General features: G+C 36.5%; 1 protein-coding gene across 3 annotated transcripts in view; it reads left to right on the forward strand.

Moving 5' to 3' along the window:
* Window positions 1–18,548, forward strand: part of RYR2 (ryanodine receptor 2) — a 731,966-nt gene that overhangs the window by 298,123 nt on the left and 415,295 nt on the right. For 2 of the 3 annotated variants that reach the window (XM_078077754.1, XM_078077753.1), the window contains exons 1-2: window positions 11,635–11,644; window positions 18,386–18,460. In XM_078077754.1, the coding sequence (XP_077933880.1) occupies window positions 11,636–11,644; window positions 18,386–18,460 (84 nt within the window). In that variant the 5' untranslated portion in view covers window position 11,635. Of the gene's footprint in view, window positions 1–11,629; window positions 11,645–18,385; window positions 18,461–18,548 lie in introns of those variants that run through there. The other variant, XM_078077755.1, reaches the window with a different exon arrangement.

The following is an 18,548-nucleotide window of genomic DNA, read 5'->3' on the forward strand; positions in this document are numbered from 1 at the left end:
GCATCGTTAGTTTTTGATGTAGTGATCCATGATTCATTGTTTGCATATAACACCCAGTGCTCCATGCAAACGTGCCCTCTTTAATACCCATCACCAGGCTAACCCATCCTCCCACCCCCCTCCCCTCTAGAACCCTCAGTTTGTTTCTCAGAGTCCATAGTGTCTCATCATTCGTCTCCCCCTCCGATTCCCCCCCTTCATTTTTCCCTTCCTACTGTCTTTTTTTTTTTTTTAACATATAATGTATTATTTGTTTCAGAGGTATAGATCTGTGATTCAACAGTCTTACACAATTCACAGTGCTCACCATAGCACATACCCTCCCCAATGTCTATCACCCAGCCACCCCATCCCTCCCATGCCCCACCACTCCAGCAACCCTCAGTTAAATTTTGTTTTTCTTAATGGAAGTTTTGTTTTATTTGAAAAATGAGGTTGCCCTTTTTAGTCTTATTATGATAGAATATTTGAGGTAATTTCCTAGAGATATTAAAATATTTATTTTCTCTAAATTAATGAAATCTCTGTATTTTTTAAAAATCCCAAATGTTTGGATAATAAATGATTGGAATGAATGTTCATTTGTCTTATATGCTTTATGGATTTGGTAATTACTTAAAGTATAAAATTAATCAAGGTTATTGTGAACTTTATATTTCCCTTCCTCAATTAGCTCCACAGAAATCATTCTCCTCTTCACCATTTGCAGGCATTTAATGAAATGATTCTTGTTAACATTAATAAGAGACGTGTCATGAAATCTTTCTGCATCGCTTATGCATAATTACAACTTTATTGCACTTTCGTCTTTTAAATCTGTGGGCCATTTGTCTTGTCTTGTGTGTTGATCTGATAATTCATCCCTGGCACATGCTGTTGCTAAGCCTTTCTTTGGGTATTGGGGTACTGACTTTTTTATATTGCTACTAATTCTTGCTACTTATGAAACTGTTTCTCTTTGTAAATATACATCATTAAAGAACTTCTATTACTAATGGTAGTTTTGACTCTTGATTTTAAGTTCTCTTTCTTCTAGAAAAATCCTGCAAGCCTCTATATTTGCACTGATGCAAGTGTGTGTGTGTGGGTGAGAGAGAACGTTTAACATTTAGAAGTGAAAATAGTGATGGGTTAATACAATGTCTTTGCTAATCATTGAAGTCACTGGAAGTGTGGCATATTTTGTTTTCCTGACAAATATTTAAAGGAAATCATTTCACATTTCCTTGAGTTGTTGTTCTTGAAAGACAATAAATATAAGAATTTGTCCTTTTGGAGGTAGAAAAGTAAATGGAACTATTTTATAACTGACTAAATTGCTTCCCTTTGCCCCAGAATCCAGAGAAATAAATTCATCACTCTAATAGGTTAATGTTTAAAAAGAGGACTTGAACTTTTTATCACAGCCAAATACCTTAAAAATGTATAGTGAAAACTAGGCCTTTCCATTCAGTAAATTTTTCTTTCTTAAATAGCAATTGTGTGTTTTTAAAATGAAAAGGTTGGGAGGAGGCTTAGAACAGATTTTTCAGAGGACTAACCAAATTGTTAAATAAATCAAAGTGCTCTATTACAAGAAATTTAAGTGAATTGAATTTCACTGAGGCTTCAAAACAATTCCACCTGTATATTTAGGTTGATATTTTTATATCACTTTATAATATCTTAAAAATACCACTCTGTATGTTATATTTTATACACATTTCCTCCTAGGAGCTTGCTTACCAAGGGAAGCAGATTCTTAGCTATGGCCTAAGATTTCTGCCTAAATAGCATTAGATTCTTCCCTGATTAATGGATTTTTCTAGGGAAAATGGTTACAAATAAAATTAAATGTATGAAGAATGTGAAGCAAAGCTCCAATGTCACAGGACACCAATCATATGTGTTATAGAAGGGGGAGGTATGGGTCATGGAAACTTAACTTTGAGACAGAGTATGCCCCTCAATGTTGATTTTTTGTTGTTGTTCTGATTGATTTGCTAGGAATCCTAGAGCATTGTAGAAGACAGTCCTTGTTGATGTATGGTTTTTTTATTCTATTTTACACTTTGGAGTATAATTATATTCACTTAGTTTTTTAAAGAATCACATAATGATTATGAGGGTAACAGGCATTCATTAATGCAATTTTAAAAATAATTTGCTGATATAATTTCAGAATTATTTGACAAGGCATGCCTTTTATTATATTGTGACATTTTATACAATATTAGGAAGATTGGAGTAAGAGAAATTTTACTTGTATTACATGAAATATTTTTATAGTTAGATGCTGTATATCTAAAGTGACCTTTTTCATTAACTAGATACTTCGAGGAGAATAGTTGTCCCTAAATCAGGAGGCCTATTAGGTTCCAAGAATTAGGTAAAGGTTCATGTTTGCTTTTAAATATGTTGGATTATTATTATTTCATGTACCTGGTGCTTTTCTAGCCTAATAACTTTAGAAGTTCCGATTACTAAATTAATTGATTTTTCTTGTTGTTTGAGGAGATTAAATGTTATTAATGAAAATTTTGAATACTTTTATTATCTGTTAGAATTTGAAGTAGATTTTAGTGCAGGGACCACATTTCAGTTTATCGAAGTGACATTAATTGAAACATCGCCACATATTTATTTGTTTCCTTGTTATTTATTTTGGCTTTTTCTTTCCACAGCAAGTTGATGTGGAAAAATGGGTATGTGTTTCCACGTATTTACAAAGAAATTGTGATCTAAGCGAGTGCATGTTTGCTGTTGCCTCTAGTCCTTCCGCTTTGCTTCCCATTGTGGCTTGGACTCTGAGTCTTAGAAATAACTGCTATCTTGTAATGAACCAATATTTTACTGATCTCTAGTTAGAACCTTAGAGATTTTTGGTTTTTCTTCATCTGAAATGAGGTAGATTGAAATACTCTCCATACCTTACAAGCATATGCTTTCTCAGTGGCTTTGTAATTATAATATGCTGCTGATCAAAGGAAGGCTTTTATTATTAATATTGTGTATCTCTTATCAAAAAAAATCTTGACTATTTCAAGTCCTACTTCTTGCCTCCTCTATTTTTCCAGGTCCTATAGAAATGGTTTGTCACCTGTATAAATGCAATCTTTTTTTTTTTTCAGGTTTATTTTCTTTAGTGAGTTCCCATTTTTTAAAATTTAATTTCATTTTATTATGTTAGTCACCATACAATACATCATTAGTTTTTTGATGTAATGATCCACAATTCACTGTTTTCGTGTAACACCCAGTGCTCCATGCAGTAAGTGCCCTCCTTAATACCCATCACTGGGCTAGCCCATCCCCCCCCCACCTCCCCTCAAAAATGTAATCTTAAAAAAAAAAGGGAAATGACCATAGCATGAGGAAAGGTGCCGTCGCAGGATTCCAGAAGCTAAGTCTGGACCAACATTGTGACAAATTGTGTAAAGTGGCCACATTACTACGTTGGTGTCCCTTTCCTCTTCTGCTAAAAAGAGAGGGAGAGGGAAGGATCCTTCCAGTCCCGAAGACCCTGAATATCCCAAATAATTCTGAATGGAAATTAGAGTCTCACCAACACTGATGTTCCTGATCCACTTTTTTCCAGAGCATGCAAAGCAGGGAGGCGCATATTGTATTATTTCCATTGTTGTATTATTTTGTTTTTATTTGTTCTGTGACTTAATAGGATGACTTTTTAAAGATTGGCTTAACTGATGGGCTTCATTTTTATTATTTTTCCTGATTGTGGGATCTGATTTTCTCGATATTCTCCATATTGTGAACATTTTGCTACCTTTTCAGGAGGCTTTCAGTGCTGTTTCCCAAATGAGTGCATGTTCACCTCTTTTTGTGGATCTTGGTTCTTTTGCACTTACTATATCCCTTTATACTCATGGAAACTTTTTTTTTTTTTTAATAAGTGACCATTTCTGATGATGGCACCTATATATTGATTTTGAGAACTACTGCTTCAATATTCTATTTCTGGTGATAATTTAAATTCATTATCTATTCATAGCTAAACTATTCCTAATTTTGTTCAATTTGTTTTTGTTTTGAAATTTCTTATCTTCTGTGCCTGTAGTTAAAATTCTAATCCAGGCTTCACATTGTTCTTGTCTTGGGAATGAAAGCCTGTTTCTCAGAACATGTTTGTCACCTTTTTGGGTCCCCCGGCAATATTAGCCATCCTGAAACAAGTCTCTTTGTCTTTTCTCATCTTTGTACCCCTTCACTTCCATTACACCATTTCTGTGCCATACCTAGATACTTTTTCTTGAACCAACCATTCAAGCCACTTTCAAATCTCTTGGAAATAGGATGTTTGCACAAATATAAACCCCCTTTGCCATTGTCCGTAAGTATTTCCTCTTTCTTCCTCTGTGTAGCTGGCTACTTTTGATCTGCCTCACTATGTGGCTTTTTCTTATTTTTTTTTATTTTTTTTAAATTTTATTATGTTATGTTAGTCACCATACAATACATCATTGGTTTTTGATGTGGTGATCCATGATCCATTGTTTTCGTATAACACCCAGTGCTCCATGCAGTACGTGCCCTCCTTAATACCCATCACCGGGCTAACCAATCCCCCCTCCCCCCTGCCCTCTAAAACCCTGTTTGTTTCTCAGAGTCCATAGTCTCTCATGGGTCATCTCTCCCTCCAATTCCCCCCCTCATTTTTCCCTTCCTTCTCCTAATGTCCTCCATGTTATTCCTTATGTTCCACAAATAAGTGAAACCATATAATTGACTTTCTCTGCTTGACTTATTTCACTTAGCATAATCTCCTCCAGTCCCATCCATGTTGATGTAAAAGTTGGGTATTCATCTTTTCTGATGGCTGAGTAATATTTGCATCTCAAAATTAAGTTTATTTGTAAATCTTTGCAGCAGAGATTTCTTTCTGATTCTGAGAAAGTAATGGAAGTAATATTGAGCTGAAAATCATGCAGTTATGTAGGCTCTCTGTGGATATCATCTCCTTGTCTGTAGGGTCAGAATCTGGACTAGTCCTTTATTGTTCTAAAATATTACCATGATATTAATAATAAAACATTGATGCTGGAATATACTGCCATTTAGGCATCATATAATTAAAATACCCTTCTGGATTCATTTGAGAAAACTGATAGTCACTATGAGCACATCACTCAGTAATTTTTAGATTTGAACTCTTTCTTTCTTTGAAGACCCGTGTAATTAAAATCTTAAGCATTTGTCATTAGAAGTGTGAAATTCTACGATAACAGGTACCTTGAAGGGTAACCAAAAACAAATTAACTCCCTGCCTACCTACCTGCTCTGTGGGGGGCTTGTTCTCCTTTGTCCCATTGGTTAAATTAGGATGGGTCCTACAACGTTTCTTATATTCGGACCGTGAGACACCCCCGCCAGTCATTTCAAGCCACAAAAGTCTCATTTTGGTAATTAAATCGCCTAATCCTGTGTAATAGGTGAAGTCTGAAGTTAGTGCAAGTTACTTGTCTTGGGGCCCAGTCTGCCCCAGGCAGGAGGCCTGGAGGGGAAAGGGCTGTGGGAAGCTGCCTCTCACTTCACGCTGCCGGGTTCCTCACACCTCTGCCCCTTGTCCAGAGCTCCTGCCCCTCTCAGGGTGTGGTGGGAACATGGGAGAAGAGGAGAGTTGGCAGGAAGTCTTGATGGCAGTGCTGTTCATCAAGCTTGTTGGGTGTTAAAGCTGACACGCTTTGGGGGGTACTTGTTAGGGTTTTCTGGGGCATGCCCATCCCCAGAAATCTGACCTGTGGTTCTCTTGCTGCAGCCACTGGTCCCCCAGCTGGTCGGTGGTGATGACTGCCTTGTCCTACGGTCTCTTGGGGGCATTACAGACATTCTCCAGGCTGCCTCTTTCTAGGATGGCCGGTCTGCTTGTTTGCAGCAGGCCACCTCCCAGTGGCAGCCCTGCCCTCTGCTGCCACAGCCTACTTAGCCTGTCTCTTCATCTTGATCTTCAGGCACAGTCAGATGCTGGTCTCTAGTGTCCTGCATCCTGAGGACACAGGTGTCCCTGAAGCCACTCTTGCTAGGGCAAGCTTGGGTGTGGGGGAGAGCAGGACTATGAGCCTACCAAAACCTCCCTCCCAGAAATCATCTCTTTGCTCTCCATCTGCTTCTGGAAGACCAGAACTGGGGGTCAGTCAAGGGCAGCAAGTGGATTTTCAGTCACCCCCTTTGGTGTTCCTGCTTAGGTGGTATAACAGTGTGGTTTAGAATGTGGCAGTACTTGCCATGACTTTGTTCTGAGACAGGTGTCCTATTTTAACACTGTTATGCTTATCTGTGTAGTACACTTAACAACCCCAGATGAAGACCTTTAGGAGCATTCTAAAACTTAAATATATATGGTAATTAAGATGGCTTCTTTATAAATTTTCTGAAAGCATGATTCTGGATAGTTTCATCCAAGGTCAACCAATCAGTCTTAATCAATCTCTTCCTCCCTCCCTCCCTTCCTCTCTCTACTTGTTTCCCAGTGTCTCTTTGAGCATCTTTGAGTGTTTTGCGTTTGATCACGAGCCTACTGAGTAATCAAATTCTGCTCTTCATGCACCAAGGGAGAATAACGTTGGTGAGTCCTGGATTAACAGGTGATTGATCGCCTCTTCTTTTCCTCTACTCCACCCCAGCCTTCTGGCACCCCTAACCCATAGCTTTGGTCTCTAACATGGGGCCTGGGATTGCAGGTCACAGGTGGAGTTTGGGGAGAAGGGGTGGAAAAGATTGTGATATTTTTATATGTGAAGCATTGTCTATAGACCAAATGAGGTCTCATATATTTACTTGCTCTTTTCAAGAATACATTGATGCTGGGCGCCTGGGTGGCTCAGTTGGTTAAGCGACTGCCTTCGGCTCAGGTCATGATCCTGGAGTCCCGGGATCGAGTCCCTCATCGGGCTCCCTGCTCAGCGGGGAGTCTGCTTCTCCCTCTGACCCTCCTCCCTCTCATGCTCTCTGTCTCTCATTCTCTCTCAAATAAATAAATAAAATCTTAAAAAAAAAAAAAAGAATACATTGATGCTGTTGTAATTGTTAAAATACAGAATTCTTTCAAATGTTCCTAACTCAGTAACAGTTTTTTTTTTTTTTTTAATAATGTGTTTTCATGTGCAAGTGCTATTATGTGAGGGTCTGTGAAATGCTTTCATGTTATCAAGGTTCGTTCATGTTTGAAATGATTTGGAAAAAAAAATAGAATCTTCTATATCTTGATATACAAGGTGGTCTGAGTATAGGTAAGGCTTTATGTATAATCAGGTCATTATGACCCATATATTCTGTGTACAGATGAATTTTTTGTTTTTGATTTAAGAAATCTTTTTCATAAGACAAGCTATGCAAAGACGAAAGCTCTAGATCGTTCTTCTACTTCATATTTTGGATGTTCATGCAGCTCAGTGATTTACAAATGTGTGTCTGAGAGAGAAAATGGGAGGATTTATAGTAGCTTATCAGCTTATTATTATTTCTCTTATCCTTCTCAAGAAGAACTAGATAATTCCACACATGTATATATATATGTCAAATCCATTACACTCAAAAGAAAATGCAGTCCATTCAAACCCTGCCTAGACAGAGTTGTCGATAGGTTAAAAATGACAACATTACTACCGACCTGCCCCCCCAAATATAATGAATTCTTTAAAAGATACCAGCACGCACATATCACTAGGTGCCAGGGATTGTCATTAATAGGAGCGATGCGAGGGCATAGCCATGGGCCCTATCATTACAGGTACCATTGCTCTTTCATGGGCTGGAAGCTGAGCTCCTTTTAGATGCTTCCTGGGCCTACAGTCAACATGTCTGTCCATCAGTTCAGTCTTGGATATTTTTAGTGGGGAATCCCTAGAAAGTTAAGCATTTGCATACGATGTTGTCATCATAAGGGAAGTAGTTGAGGGTTTTGTTTTTACAAATGTATAACCATATATCCTAGTAGATAGTCTATCTTGATACACACTTGGAACTTGGAGTTTTTACTCTTAAACTTCTTTCATTCCCTGAAATATGTTGGGAACATTATTACCTTAAAACAGCCACCAACATGGATGGGCCTAGAGGGTATTATGATAAGTGAAGTAAGTCAGACAGAGAAAGATACATACTGTATCATTTCACTTATATGTGGAATCCGAAAAACAAAACAGATGAACGAACAACAACAATAACAAAAACCAGAAATAGACTCATAAATGCAGAGAACAAACTAGTGGCCAGAAGGGAGGTTGGGGGGAGTGGTGGGTGAAATAGGTGAAAGGGATTAAGAGATACAGACTTTCAGTTATAAAATAACTGAAATAGCATAACATAGGGGATATAGTCAGCAATATAATAGTAACGTATGGTGATTATACTTACTGTGGGGAGCATCGAGTAATGTATAGATTGTCGGATGAATATATTGTACACCTGAAAATAATATAACATTGCATGTCAGTTAGACTTCAGTAAAAAAGAAACATCCACCAATAATCCCAAGTCTTTGGTGGTGAAATAACTTTTTTTTTCTCGACATAATGAAGTTTACCAGATGGCTCCTCACTCACAAATTAGAGGTTACCAGTTGGAAGATTATGGAGAAATTTTAGCATTTTGAGACATGGAGAGAAAAAGTGACCCGTGAGGTGAAATTCGATGGATAGCTTGTGTGCAGGGTAGGACATTCCGTCCCCCTAATGGAAACTTCGTTTTAAAAGGACTCCTGAGTCAAAATTTTGCCTTAGTCTCTTAGATTGTTGTATTGGCTAACTCTTCTTAGTGACAAGCCCCCAAATTTTTATTTTGTGCTAATTCTATATCTATATAACTTTTAAAAAGGCATTTCAGAAAGGTTCTTTTAAAACTTCTGAAACAGGTCAATAGACAGAAGTATTAATTTTTTTTAATCAACTGTCATTTCACAAAACTGAAATAACAGTTTAAAAAACTCAAGGTTGAACTGAAAGGTCTAATTATGGTAGAGGAGCTTTCTACGTCACCTGAATCACCGTTTCTTTATACCAGCAACAGTTTGAATGTAATTATGCATTCTCTTGATGTCCAGTGTTTGATTACAATTTTCAGAGTGGAGTATTGCTATCTGATTTGTTTTTCTACTCATGATCATTGGCATATGCTAAGAAAATCCCTAAGGTCTTTCCGATGTGCTAGATCAAATGACATACTTTTCTAGACCAAAGGCTATTCTGCTTCAGTTTGCCATCTGTTAGACCCCCGGGGCCATCTTTGTTGGAGTTAAAGCGTAAGAAGCACTATTCCTCTTGCTGGTTCCTGTTCATTTTGCGTAATGCCTGGTATGCTTCCAACTCTTGCTCACGTTCGAAGCTTCATCCGACTGCCAGTTCTGAAGTAATTACACTGAACTGGGGACACTGAGCTATAGCTGCTTGTAATTTCACCCTGAAGAACTAAAATCTCCCCCTTTGGGTTTCATCCTCCTCCAGTCTCTTCTTAGACAGAAAGCAGTGTCAATCCATGTTGGTGCCTGGACTCTTAATTGTGTTTATAGTCCTGCACTTCTGTATCTCATCTAATAGAATTTTAGCTTTTATCTAATTATCTTTCCATGAGGGAAATAAATAAGTGTAAACTTGTAAGCATAAGGTGATATTCTTAACCTACATCAAGACTATTCTCTTCAATATTTATCTTTATGCCTGGGTTTCTTTTTTTTTTTAATCATTGTCAGCAATGTTTAAAGGATTTTTGGTACTTTTTTCTGTTGCTTTTTATCATACCCGTACGGTGTTTATATTGAGATTAAAATAACATATTTATCCTTTTTGTTTTAATGTATCTTGCTTTCTTTTTTGCCCTTGAATGATCTGTTTTGAATTTCTCACCTACCCCTTTGTTATCGCTAGAACTTAAGCCAAATGGACCAACAGATGATTTGTACAAATAGCTAGTGTTAGTAACACCACAAATCACGTTTTTGATTATCTTTTGATAATGTGAGTCTATTACATCTGCTCTTCTTTCTCATTCTACAGATGGATATTTTGGCCTTTGCTAATTTTCAGTTTTTGTTCTCTTTTACCCTATATCCGGATTATTCTCTCCTGTGACTTGCCCTTCTTGAAGTGAGACACAACTTAGAACTTGTGACTAGCAGACCTGGGACTGCCCTGACCGTTCTTGTTTCTATTTACTACAGTCCTGAAGTAGTTTAACCTTAGATAACTGACAAAATTGGCTGAGAACTTTCTTAAGGAAAAATCTCCAAAACCTAGATCAATTAAAAAAATAAAAATCTCATGAATAAGGTATCTGTCATAAACCATGATCTGTAACAAAATTTTGGGTTTTTGTTTTTCTTTGAATTAAGGCTGAAAAATGATTTTTTCCTAATTCCTCATGTAGTGATAGTTAGTATATATCACCAGAGATCACATTTAGGATGATTGGTCAGTTTCATCATGGAAAATAAGTTTTCTGATATCATTTACCATTGATATCACAACAGTGTAAGCAAACAGCCTATATTTTTAAAGCTAAGAATGAAATGGGTCTTTACACTTTTTCCTTAAACATTATAGAAGTACAGGGGCGCCTGGCTGGCTCAGTCAGAAGAGAATGCAACTCTTGATCTCAGGGTTGAGAGTTTGAGCCCCAGGTTGGGTGTAGAGATTACTTAAATAAAACTTTAACCAAATTATAATATTAAAAATAAAAAAAAAACCCAGTCACAATAGAGTTGCCATTTAGTTATATATAAATTACTATGCGTGTATGTTTCAGGAACATTACTGTGGTATTTACAAATACCTATTTTAGAAAACTTCTCCTTGCTGTTTTCTCTAAAATGAATGTAAATATGTGTATCTTTTCTCTGTGGGGCTTACATGCCGTGACAACTAAATTTAACCCTAAGTTTGGAAATATAATATCATTTTTCCTTCTTAGCTCTTTCTCATCTGTGTACTCCTTTTAAGAAGAGGGAGTCAAACTCTATGGGTCTAAAGGAAAATGAAGAAATGCCATGTGCATATTATGTTTTGTAGAAGCAAAAAAGAGCTGTTATAATATATGTAAATCATGAAAAGAGGCTGTGTCATTTTAAGGGAAAAAGAAAAGTTTTTGTGATTTTTCTTTGAAATTCACATCTCACAATATGTAGTGTGTAGGACTTGCTTACTGTTATTTTGCATGAAATATGAGCAGCTTATCACAGCATTTGAGTTTACAATCCACGTTACCTGTTTCTAATGCACTGTTTTTACTAAACTTAGTTGGGTTGCTGTTTATATCACGGCATTTTTATGCAAAAAATGAAATAAAAAAATTTAAAGCATTTTCAGAGTGTAATTTTTGAGATTTTACCTTTGGTTATTTTTTCTGCTTAGCTATGTTGTAAATTGAATCAGGCATTAAAGTAGAGGAGCATGTTTTCACAGAAATAGGAAAAACTAATGTAAAGACATTTTTAAAGAGAGTTTTGCTTGCTACACCTTTTCTCTAGCATGTAGTTGATACTAAATTTTCTTGTGACACCACAGTGAATGTAGTTTTTTATGCTTCTTTTATTCACATAACTCCATTTTGAACAGTGGAATCTTTATAAATAAGAGCTATTTTAAAATCTTTGAAATAATGTATATTTAATATTTTCTCTCTTTTCCTTATGCCCCTACAGAAATTCATGATGAAGGTAAGACACTGGATCATCTGTTAATGTATATAATACTTTGTGCGTTTTAAGTTTGGTTACATGTATTTATTTTTGAATTCATGGCACTTTTGTTCACATTTTCAAGTTTTTAAAATTTAAATCAGGAGCACCTGGGTGGCTCAAATGGTTAAGCATCTGCCTTCGGCTCAGGTCATGATCCCAGGGGTCTGGGATCGAGCCCCCCATCAGGCTCCCTGCTCAGTGTAGAGCCTGCTTCTCCCTCTCCCTCTCCCTCTCCCTCTGCCATTCCCTCTGCTTGTACTCTCTGGCTCTGTCTATCTCTCTGTCAAATAAATAAAAAAAAATCTTAAAAAATAAAAATTTAAATCAAACTTTGGAACTTGTAAATTTAAATAAATCACGCATTTAATTTGACAGCTTAATGAAAGACGTTTGATATCTTGGGTCATATTGTAACATATTGTTTTATTTAGCCAATGTTAGGAATTTCTCCTGTTAAAACATAAATTTTTTTTCAACAGCTTTCCTTCAGAGTTTTCACTCTGGGGCAGGGAGCACCTGGGTGGGTTAGTCGCTTAGGGATCTGACTCTTGACCTCAGCTCAGGTCTTGATCTCAGGGTTGTGAGTTCGAGCCCCACCTTGGGCCCTGCATTGGGCATGGAGTCTACTTAAAAATCAAAAAAAAAAAAAAAAGAATTTTCACTTCGAATTATACTGACTATTTTGTTTTTAAGCTGTCTTGCATGAATACAGTAGGAGATTTGTACTCTGGGAAATTAGAAGAGGCACCAAGAAGCTATTATCAAATTACCTACTCCGGGAGAAGTGAAAATAATTTAACTCCTTTTCATTTCTTAACCAAATTAGAAAAATGGAAAGGTTTTAAAAGGAGATAAGCTCAAAGAGGAGAGTAGAGTACATGGTCATGTTATTGAAGAAAATATGCAAGTGAAGAAGGGGAAGAGCAGAATGTCATTCTTTTGAGACATAAACTAGAAATTTTTTTGGTTTCATTTTTATGTACCTATCCTATCTCTCATATATCATTCATGAAATTTAATTTTTTTTATTCTAAAAGCCAAGAAACAACATATAGAGAAACTTACTGTATTCACTTAGCAAAGGCTTAAGATAATTAAAAAATTCAAAGGAATATCATTTAAAAAGATACAAACTATGAGACCTGTTAAATCAAAATTCTGGATGTAGATTAAAAAGGTGGACTCAAATAAATAAAATCTTTTAAAAAATAAACAAAAAGGTGGCATGTAAAAAAGGAAGCAAAGTGTTCGTGTCCGTGCATGGAGTTACTTAGCTAAGTCTATCATTCATATTTTCCAATACTCTGAACCAGGAGCATTATGAGGTCCTGACAACTGGACCTCTTCATGAACATTAGGAATTTGACAGTTTGGATGGGATGACAGAGCAGAGCCTTCTTTGAAGCCAGCTGTCAGCAAGGACACGACATTTTCCAAAATTTCAAATAACTACAGCTATTAGTTTTCAGTAGAAGATACTAATTATAACATTGGGGAGAGAGATCATTAACCACTTAAACATCGTGAAACAAGCATTTTAGTTGTGAAAATGGTATAAATAGCAGTAAAACCTGCCTATGCAAATATTAATACCTAGCTAATGAAATTGGGTTTGAAAAATTTAGTTTTTCTTGCCACTTCTGCATTTACTGTACTCCTTTTATCATCTTGGCATTTTATCACATCAATCCCTTATCCAGTGCCATATCTACTTTCCCTTAGAAGAGGGTGAATGGAATAGTTACCTGAAACTTCTGTTCCAAGCTCTTTCATGAGAGCAGGTTCATATAAAAATCAATGCAAACAGCAAGATGATGTGCAGAATCAATTTAAACCAGGTAGCATACCTAAAATAATTTAATTACGCTCTAATTCGTTTTAACTGCAAAGCCAGAAGCCCAGTGGTTTATTTTCTTAGCTGTATTGGATGATCTTGGAAAGGTTAGAGTCTGAGCAGAGGGTATATGCATGAAATTATAGTAATTTAAGCCACTTAAAAGGGAAAAGATGCTGAATTTTCTTCAGCTGTCACCTTTCAATCATGATTTGCTTTGGGTTTCATACCTGGACAGGCATCATTTAACCTCCTAGAACCAGACAGATGCTTCCTTGTGGCGGGAACCCATTTCTGCTCTTGGCACAATGGTTAATCAGTACTGTCATAGACCTTAGATCTGCCCCACTTCAGAGGCTTTTGGTTAAGACCCCATCAGAAGTAAGCCATCCAGTGCCATTTCAACTGGCTTTGTCAGACATGTTTATTTTGCACTGAAGCCAGATTTCTCATTAAGTATTACAGTCATCCTGTGAATCTGTTATGTGGTTTACTATTAAAGATGGCAGGACTGTGAATATCTCCGGCTGCTGGCAGACCCATAGGTCGACCAGAATACCAGGCTCCATAACTCTGTGCGGCTCTGGTTGATCTTGAGCCATTCCCGTATGTGTTTTTCTCAGATGATTTGAAAGCTTAAGCATGGAGATATTTTTCTATTTTTCTCCCTGGAATAACTCATTTCTCAAGTTTTACTATTAGTATTTGAAGGTAAACTGAAAAGCTTTTCTGCTTAAATATCTGAACACAATGCAAGACGTTCTCTAATGCAAATTTCTTATCCTTGTTGTCTGTTGTTTTAAATTTTGGCAGCTTAGCTAAGTATTACCCGCAGTGATAAATTCTTGTTAAGATTTCATTGTTTTGCTTCTAAAATGGCATGTTATGTCATAGCAGTCAAGGGCTATGGAGAATTTCTGTAGTCTGACTTATTAAAAAAAATGTTTGCGTAATAAGGGCCTGGAATTATGAGAAATGTCCTCCATTTGTTAACATAACATTTCTGTATAGAAAAGACTAGAAAAACAGAAAACTTGAAATATTTAGATATTATGTGATTAGTAAATTAGTTTTAAAAGCAGCCATACAAGTGACATGTTAATAAGCCAGTATATAACACACATATTTAAAGAACAGAGCCAAAAAAAAAAACAAAACCCAAACAACAGAAACACAGTGCCAATAATTTTTATGTGCATATAAACGCCTTTAGTTTATCTTAGTCATTGCTATTACGGTTTTATGTTTTATACTTTTCTGCTCTTACATTTTAAGTTCTAATAGTAATAATTCAGATGTAGTTACAGTGATCCAATTTGTCCCCCTTCCCACAGAGAATAACAGATGAATACATTATATGCCCATCGACTGCATATTGTTCTAAATAAATGTAAATGTAGACGCATTTACATCAGAGCTTTCAGTTATAATATGGGTCTCCTAACTGGACATCTTTGGCAAGATCCTGGCAAGCTAGAGGCATAGGAATGCCTATTAATACTAAATTGATATTAAGATAATTTGTGTAAAACGAGGCTGGTTTAGAATACACACAGCAGTGTTGCTTAGATTGTGTTTGAATGTATTCTGGACTCTTTTATCCACTTACAGCTCATGAGCTCTTGTTCTTTTTACACTGCTGTGTATCATTAACCCTGTCAGTTCATTTCAGGGGTAAGGGGACCAAACCCACACACACCAAAAACACGTTTTTAACTGATAATTTCAAAAAGTCAAATTTTACCTTCTAATAACTGATGCTTAGTTCTCCAGCATCCGAAATACGGAGAGAGTTTGGGGATGACAGTTGTTAATGTTTTTGTTGTTGTTGTTTTCCCTAAGAGGGCAGCAGCTCCTTCACGTAGACCCCACATCTATAGGAGACCCCAGTAGTCTAGCAGAGGCTGACTTCCAGATCCTGGTTCTGCCTGGGGCCAGCTCACTAACCAATAGCACAGGCTCTAGCAACCCCATGGGCAGAGCTGGGGTACTGTGGATTGACAGCTACATTTTCAGGGACAGGTGGGGCCTAAGTCACACTTGGAAATGTACTTCAAGGGCATATCAATTTCAGGTAATACTTGTAGGAAAAGGATCTGATAATCCATCATGTAGTTGGAGGCATTAAGAAACATTCCATTATTTGTATGTTAATGCTTTAACTTCATTTTCTTTGCTGTTAGTGTGCAAATATTTGAAGGAAACTACATGGGATCCAGTATATAATTGTTGAGTGAATAAATAATTTTGGTTTTCAGAGAAAACGTTGATCCTCAATGCGGAAGAAGATATAATGTGAGCTTGTTACGCATGATACCCTGGGCGTCAGGTTATCCTACCTCTCAGACAGTAGCCTTCGAATAAATACTTTTTGAATGAATAGGACAGAGTGTTTCTTTCCTAGAATACTTACTGGAGAATTAGCAGGATTAGTTAAAGTATAGATGGCATTAGTGTGAGTTGAAAGTGTATTCACCTTATGTAAAATTTAATTTTCTACTTCTTTTTTTGAATTGGTACAGTTGAAAGCTCTGCTCACTTTACCCATGTGTTAACAGTTAAAATGTTAACTTCAAAAAATGCCAAGATTATCTTTTCCTGTGTGTGATCTTGAAAGGCACCAGCCTTGAGCTTCCTGCTCCATGAGCTTGATTGACTCCTATCTAGTTGGTCCTAGCGGGATTCTCATAGCATAATACGGTCATATAGCTGAGTACTTATAGATTTAGGTTTGGGGGGCTAAAGGGAAAATGGATCTTTGTTCCAGGGTCCTGAATTACAACTGCTTGTGATACATCACCCAGCAGTGATGATCTTTTTCTCATTGAAATTGCTCTGGGGGAGTCCAACAGTCCACACGAGGCACAATGTTGTAGAATCTTGAAGGTATAACCCTAGAAGTGGCTACCAGAAGTTCCCTACAGCAAAGGAAGTCCCTAAATATTTGCTCACATCAATTAAAGCAAGGAGCAGGCCAAATTACCAAAAAAATTAACATGACTGACCAAATCAAAAAAACACAGAGAAGAACCAAGGTACATCTTTGGATGCATCTCACATACATAATTTTTTTTTTTTTTTGATAAATGTTTGTTGAATGAAGAGGTTATCCAATCTGCTCAAGAGTGGAAATTACACATTTTTTTTTTTTTTTTCTGATTCAGAGCCAGTTAGAGTAGTATCTTTTAAAATGACAAGTTAGAGGAAAAGTATTGTAGACCCTGTGAAAGAAATTGCATTCACTTTGTGTTAAAAAGCTCTCTTAAGGGGTGCCTGGGTGGCTCAGTCATTAAGTGTCTGCCTTCGGCTCAGGTCACAATCCCAGGGTCCTGGGATCGAGCCCCGCATCGATCTCCCTGCTCCGCGGGAAGCCTGCTTCTCCCTCTCTCACTCCCCCTGCTTGTGCTGTCTCTCTGGCTCTCTCTCTCTCTCTGTCAAATAAATAAAATCTTAAAAAAAGAAAATGCTCTCTTAGGTAACAAAGTTAATTTATTGTGGGTTATCTGCATACTTTTACGGGTGTTCTATTAAAACTAAATCTGTGGAATAAGTTTGTATTTAAGTAGTGAGGAAATCTATAGTGTAAATATCTGTGATTGTCTAATTGTGTAAAATCTATAGTTGAAAGAAAATTCAGACACTATGACACTACAATATCTGTGTTAGCTTAACCAATTTGAACATTTATATATGTATGTGTGTGCATGTTTGTGTGTGTGTGTATACGCACATACATACATACTGTATGTATGTGAACTCTATAGGCAAAGCTTTAGAATAAAAGGAGCACTTAACGCTTTTGGGTTAAATCTAAAGCCTTGTCCTTCATTTCTAAAAAATCTTGTTTTGATTGGTATGACTGTCGAGTGTTATTCAAGTTCAGTATTTTATGGCTTTGGAGCCCACATCTAGTTTGAAAAGGTAAGCTCCTATCAAAGTGATCCAAATCAGACAAGGTGAATAAAATTGTTCTTAGCCACACTAAATCAAACATATTAAAAAAAATGAAAGTACTTTTTAAAGAGGGCCTCGTTCTGAGGAGGAATATGATTTTGCAAAGTAGATTTTTCCCTTTTACTCTCAGTATATGAGAAAAGTGATTCTCCTTTTTTAAAAGCAGTTTTTCTTATTGGAAGACCTTTCCATACCTGTTTTAAGAACAGTTTTGAGGTCTTTTAAACATAACATGTAAATAAAATTATTTTTAGAAATTGTATGGAACAATAGTGAGGGGGATATCTTTTGAGTGGAAAGAGGTATAGTAGTATTAGATATTAATGTGCTTTCTTCACTTCTTAAAGTATACACAAATTAGTATCCTCACTCTTTATCCTAAGCTCTTCTGGTGATTTGTAAGCCTGCTAAAATTTGAGAAGCCTTCCTCTATTTCATATAAAAAATGCAAACTCTCTTTTTAAAAAAAAGTTGGAGGCCATGAAAAAATTTTAAACCTGGAGATGATTTGATCAATTTTGTGTTTTAAAAAGAGTCATTCATTGAACAGATATTTATCCTTATTGTGTGCCAGGCATTTTGCTAGGAACCTGGGGGAGGATGGTGAATAAAGTACCATAGTCCCTACCCAATGCAGATCACAATATAATGGGGAATACAATAAATAACCATGAAAAAATAATTACAAATTATGACTAGTTACCAAAATCAAGTTCATTCTTTGAGGACTAGATCAACTGCCAACCCCACAGTAGAGATTTCCTTGATAGCCTTATTCCAATTTAAATATTCTTTCGACAGAACTTTGCTTAGTTTTACTTTGTTCTTTCCTATTCAACTTTTTCTTGATAACAAGAGAGTATCTTACTGACTGTTAAGCTTACTCTTTTTTTTTTTTTTCTTGTCGACCCTTTCGTTTCTCTCCACAGACTGCTCAAGGTGGTGGTCATCGGACACTCCTCTATGGACATGCCATACTGCTACGTCATTCCTACAGCGGCATGGTGAGTATGCATTTTGGTATCATCTCTTAGACATATACCATCAGGAAGTGTTGGTAATAGCTTTTCTAGTGATGGTATTATGAGTTCT

Source organism: Halichoerus grypus, chromosome 7 (genome assembly GCF_964656455.1).
Source record: "Halichoerus grypus chromosome 7, mHalGry1.hap1.1, whole genome shotgun sequence".
NCBI lineage: Eukaryota > Metazoa > Chordata > Mammalia > Carnivora > Phocidae > Halichoerus > Halichoerus grypus.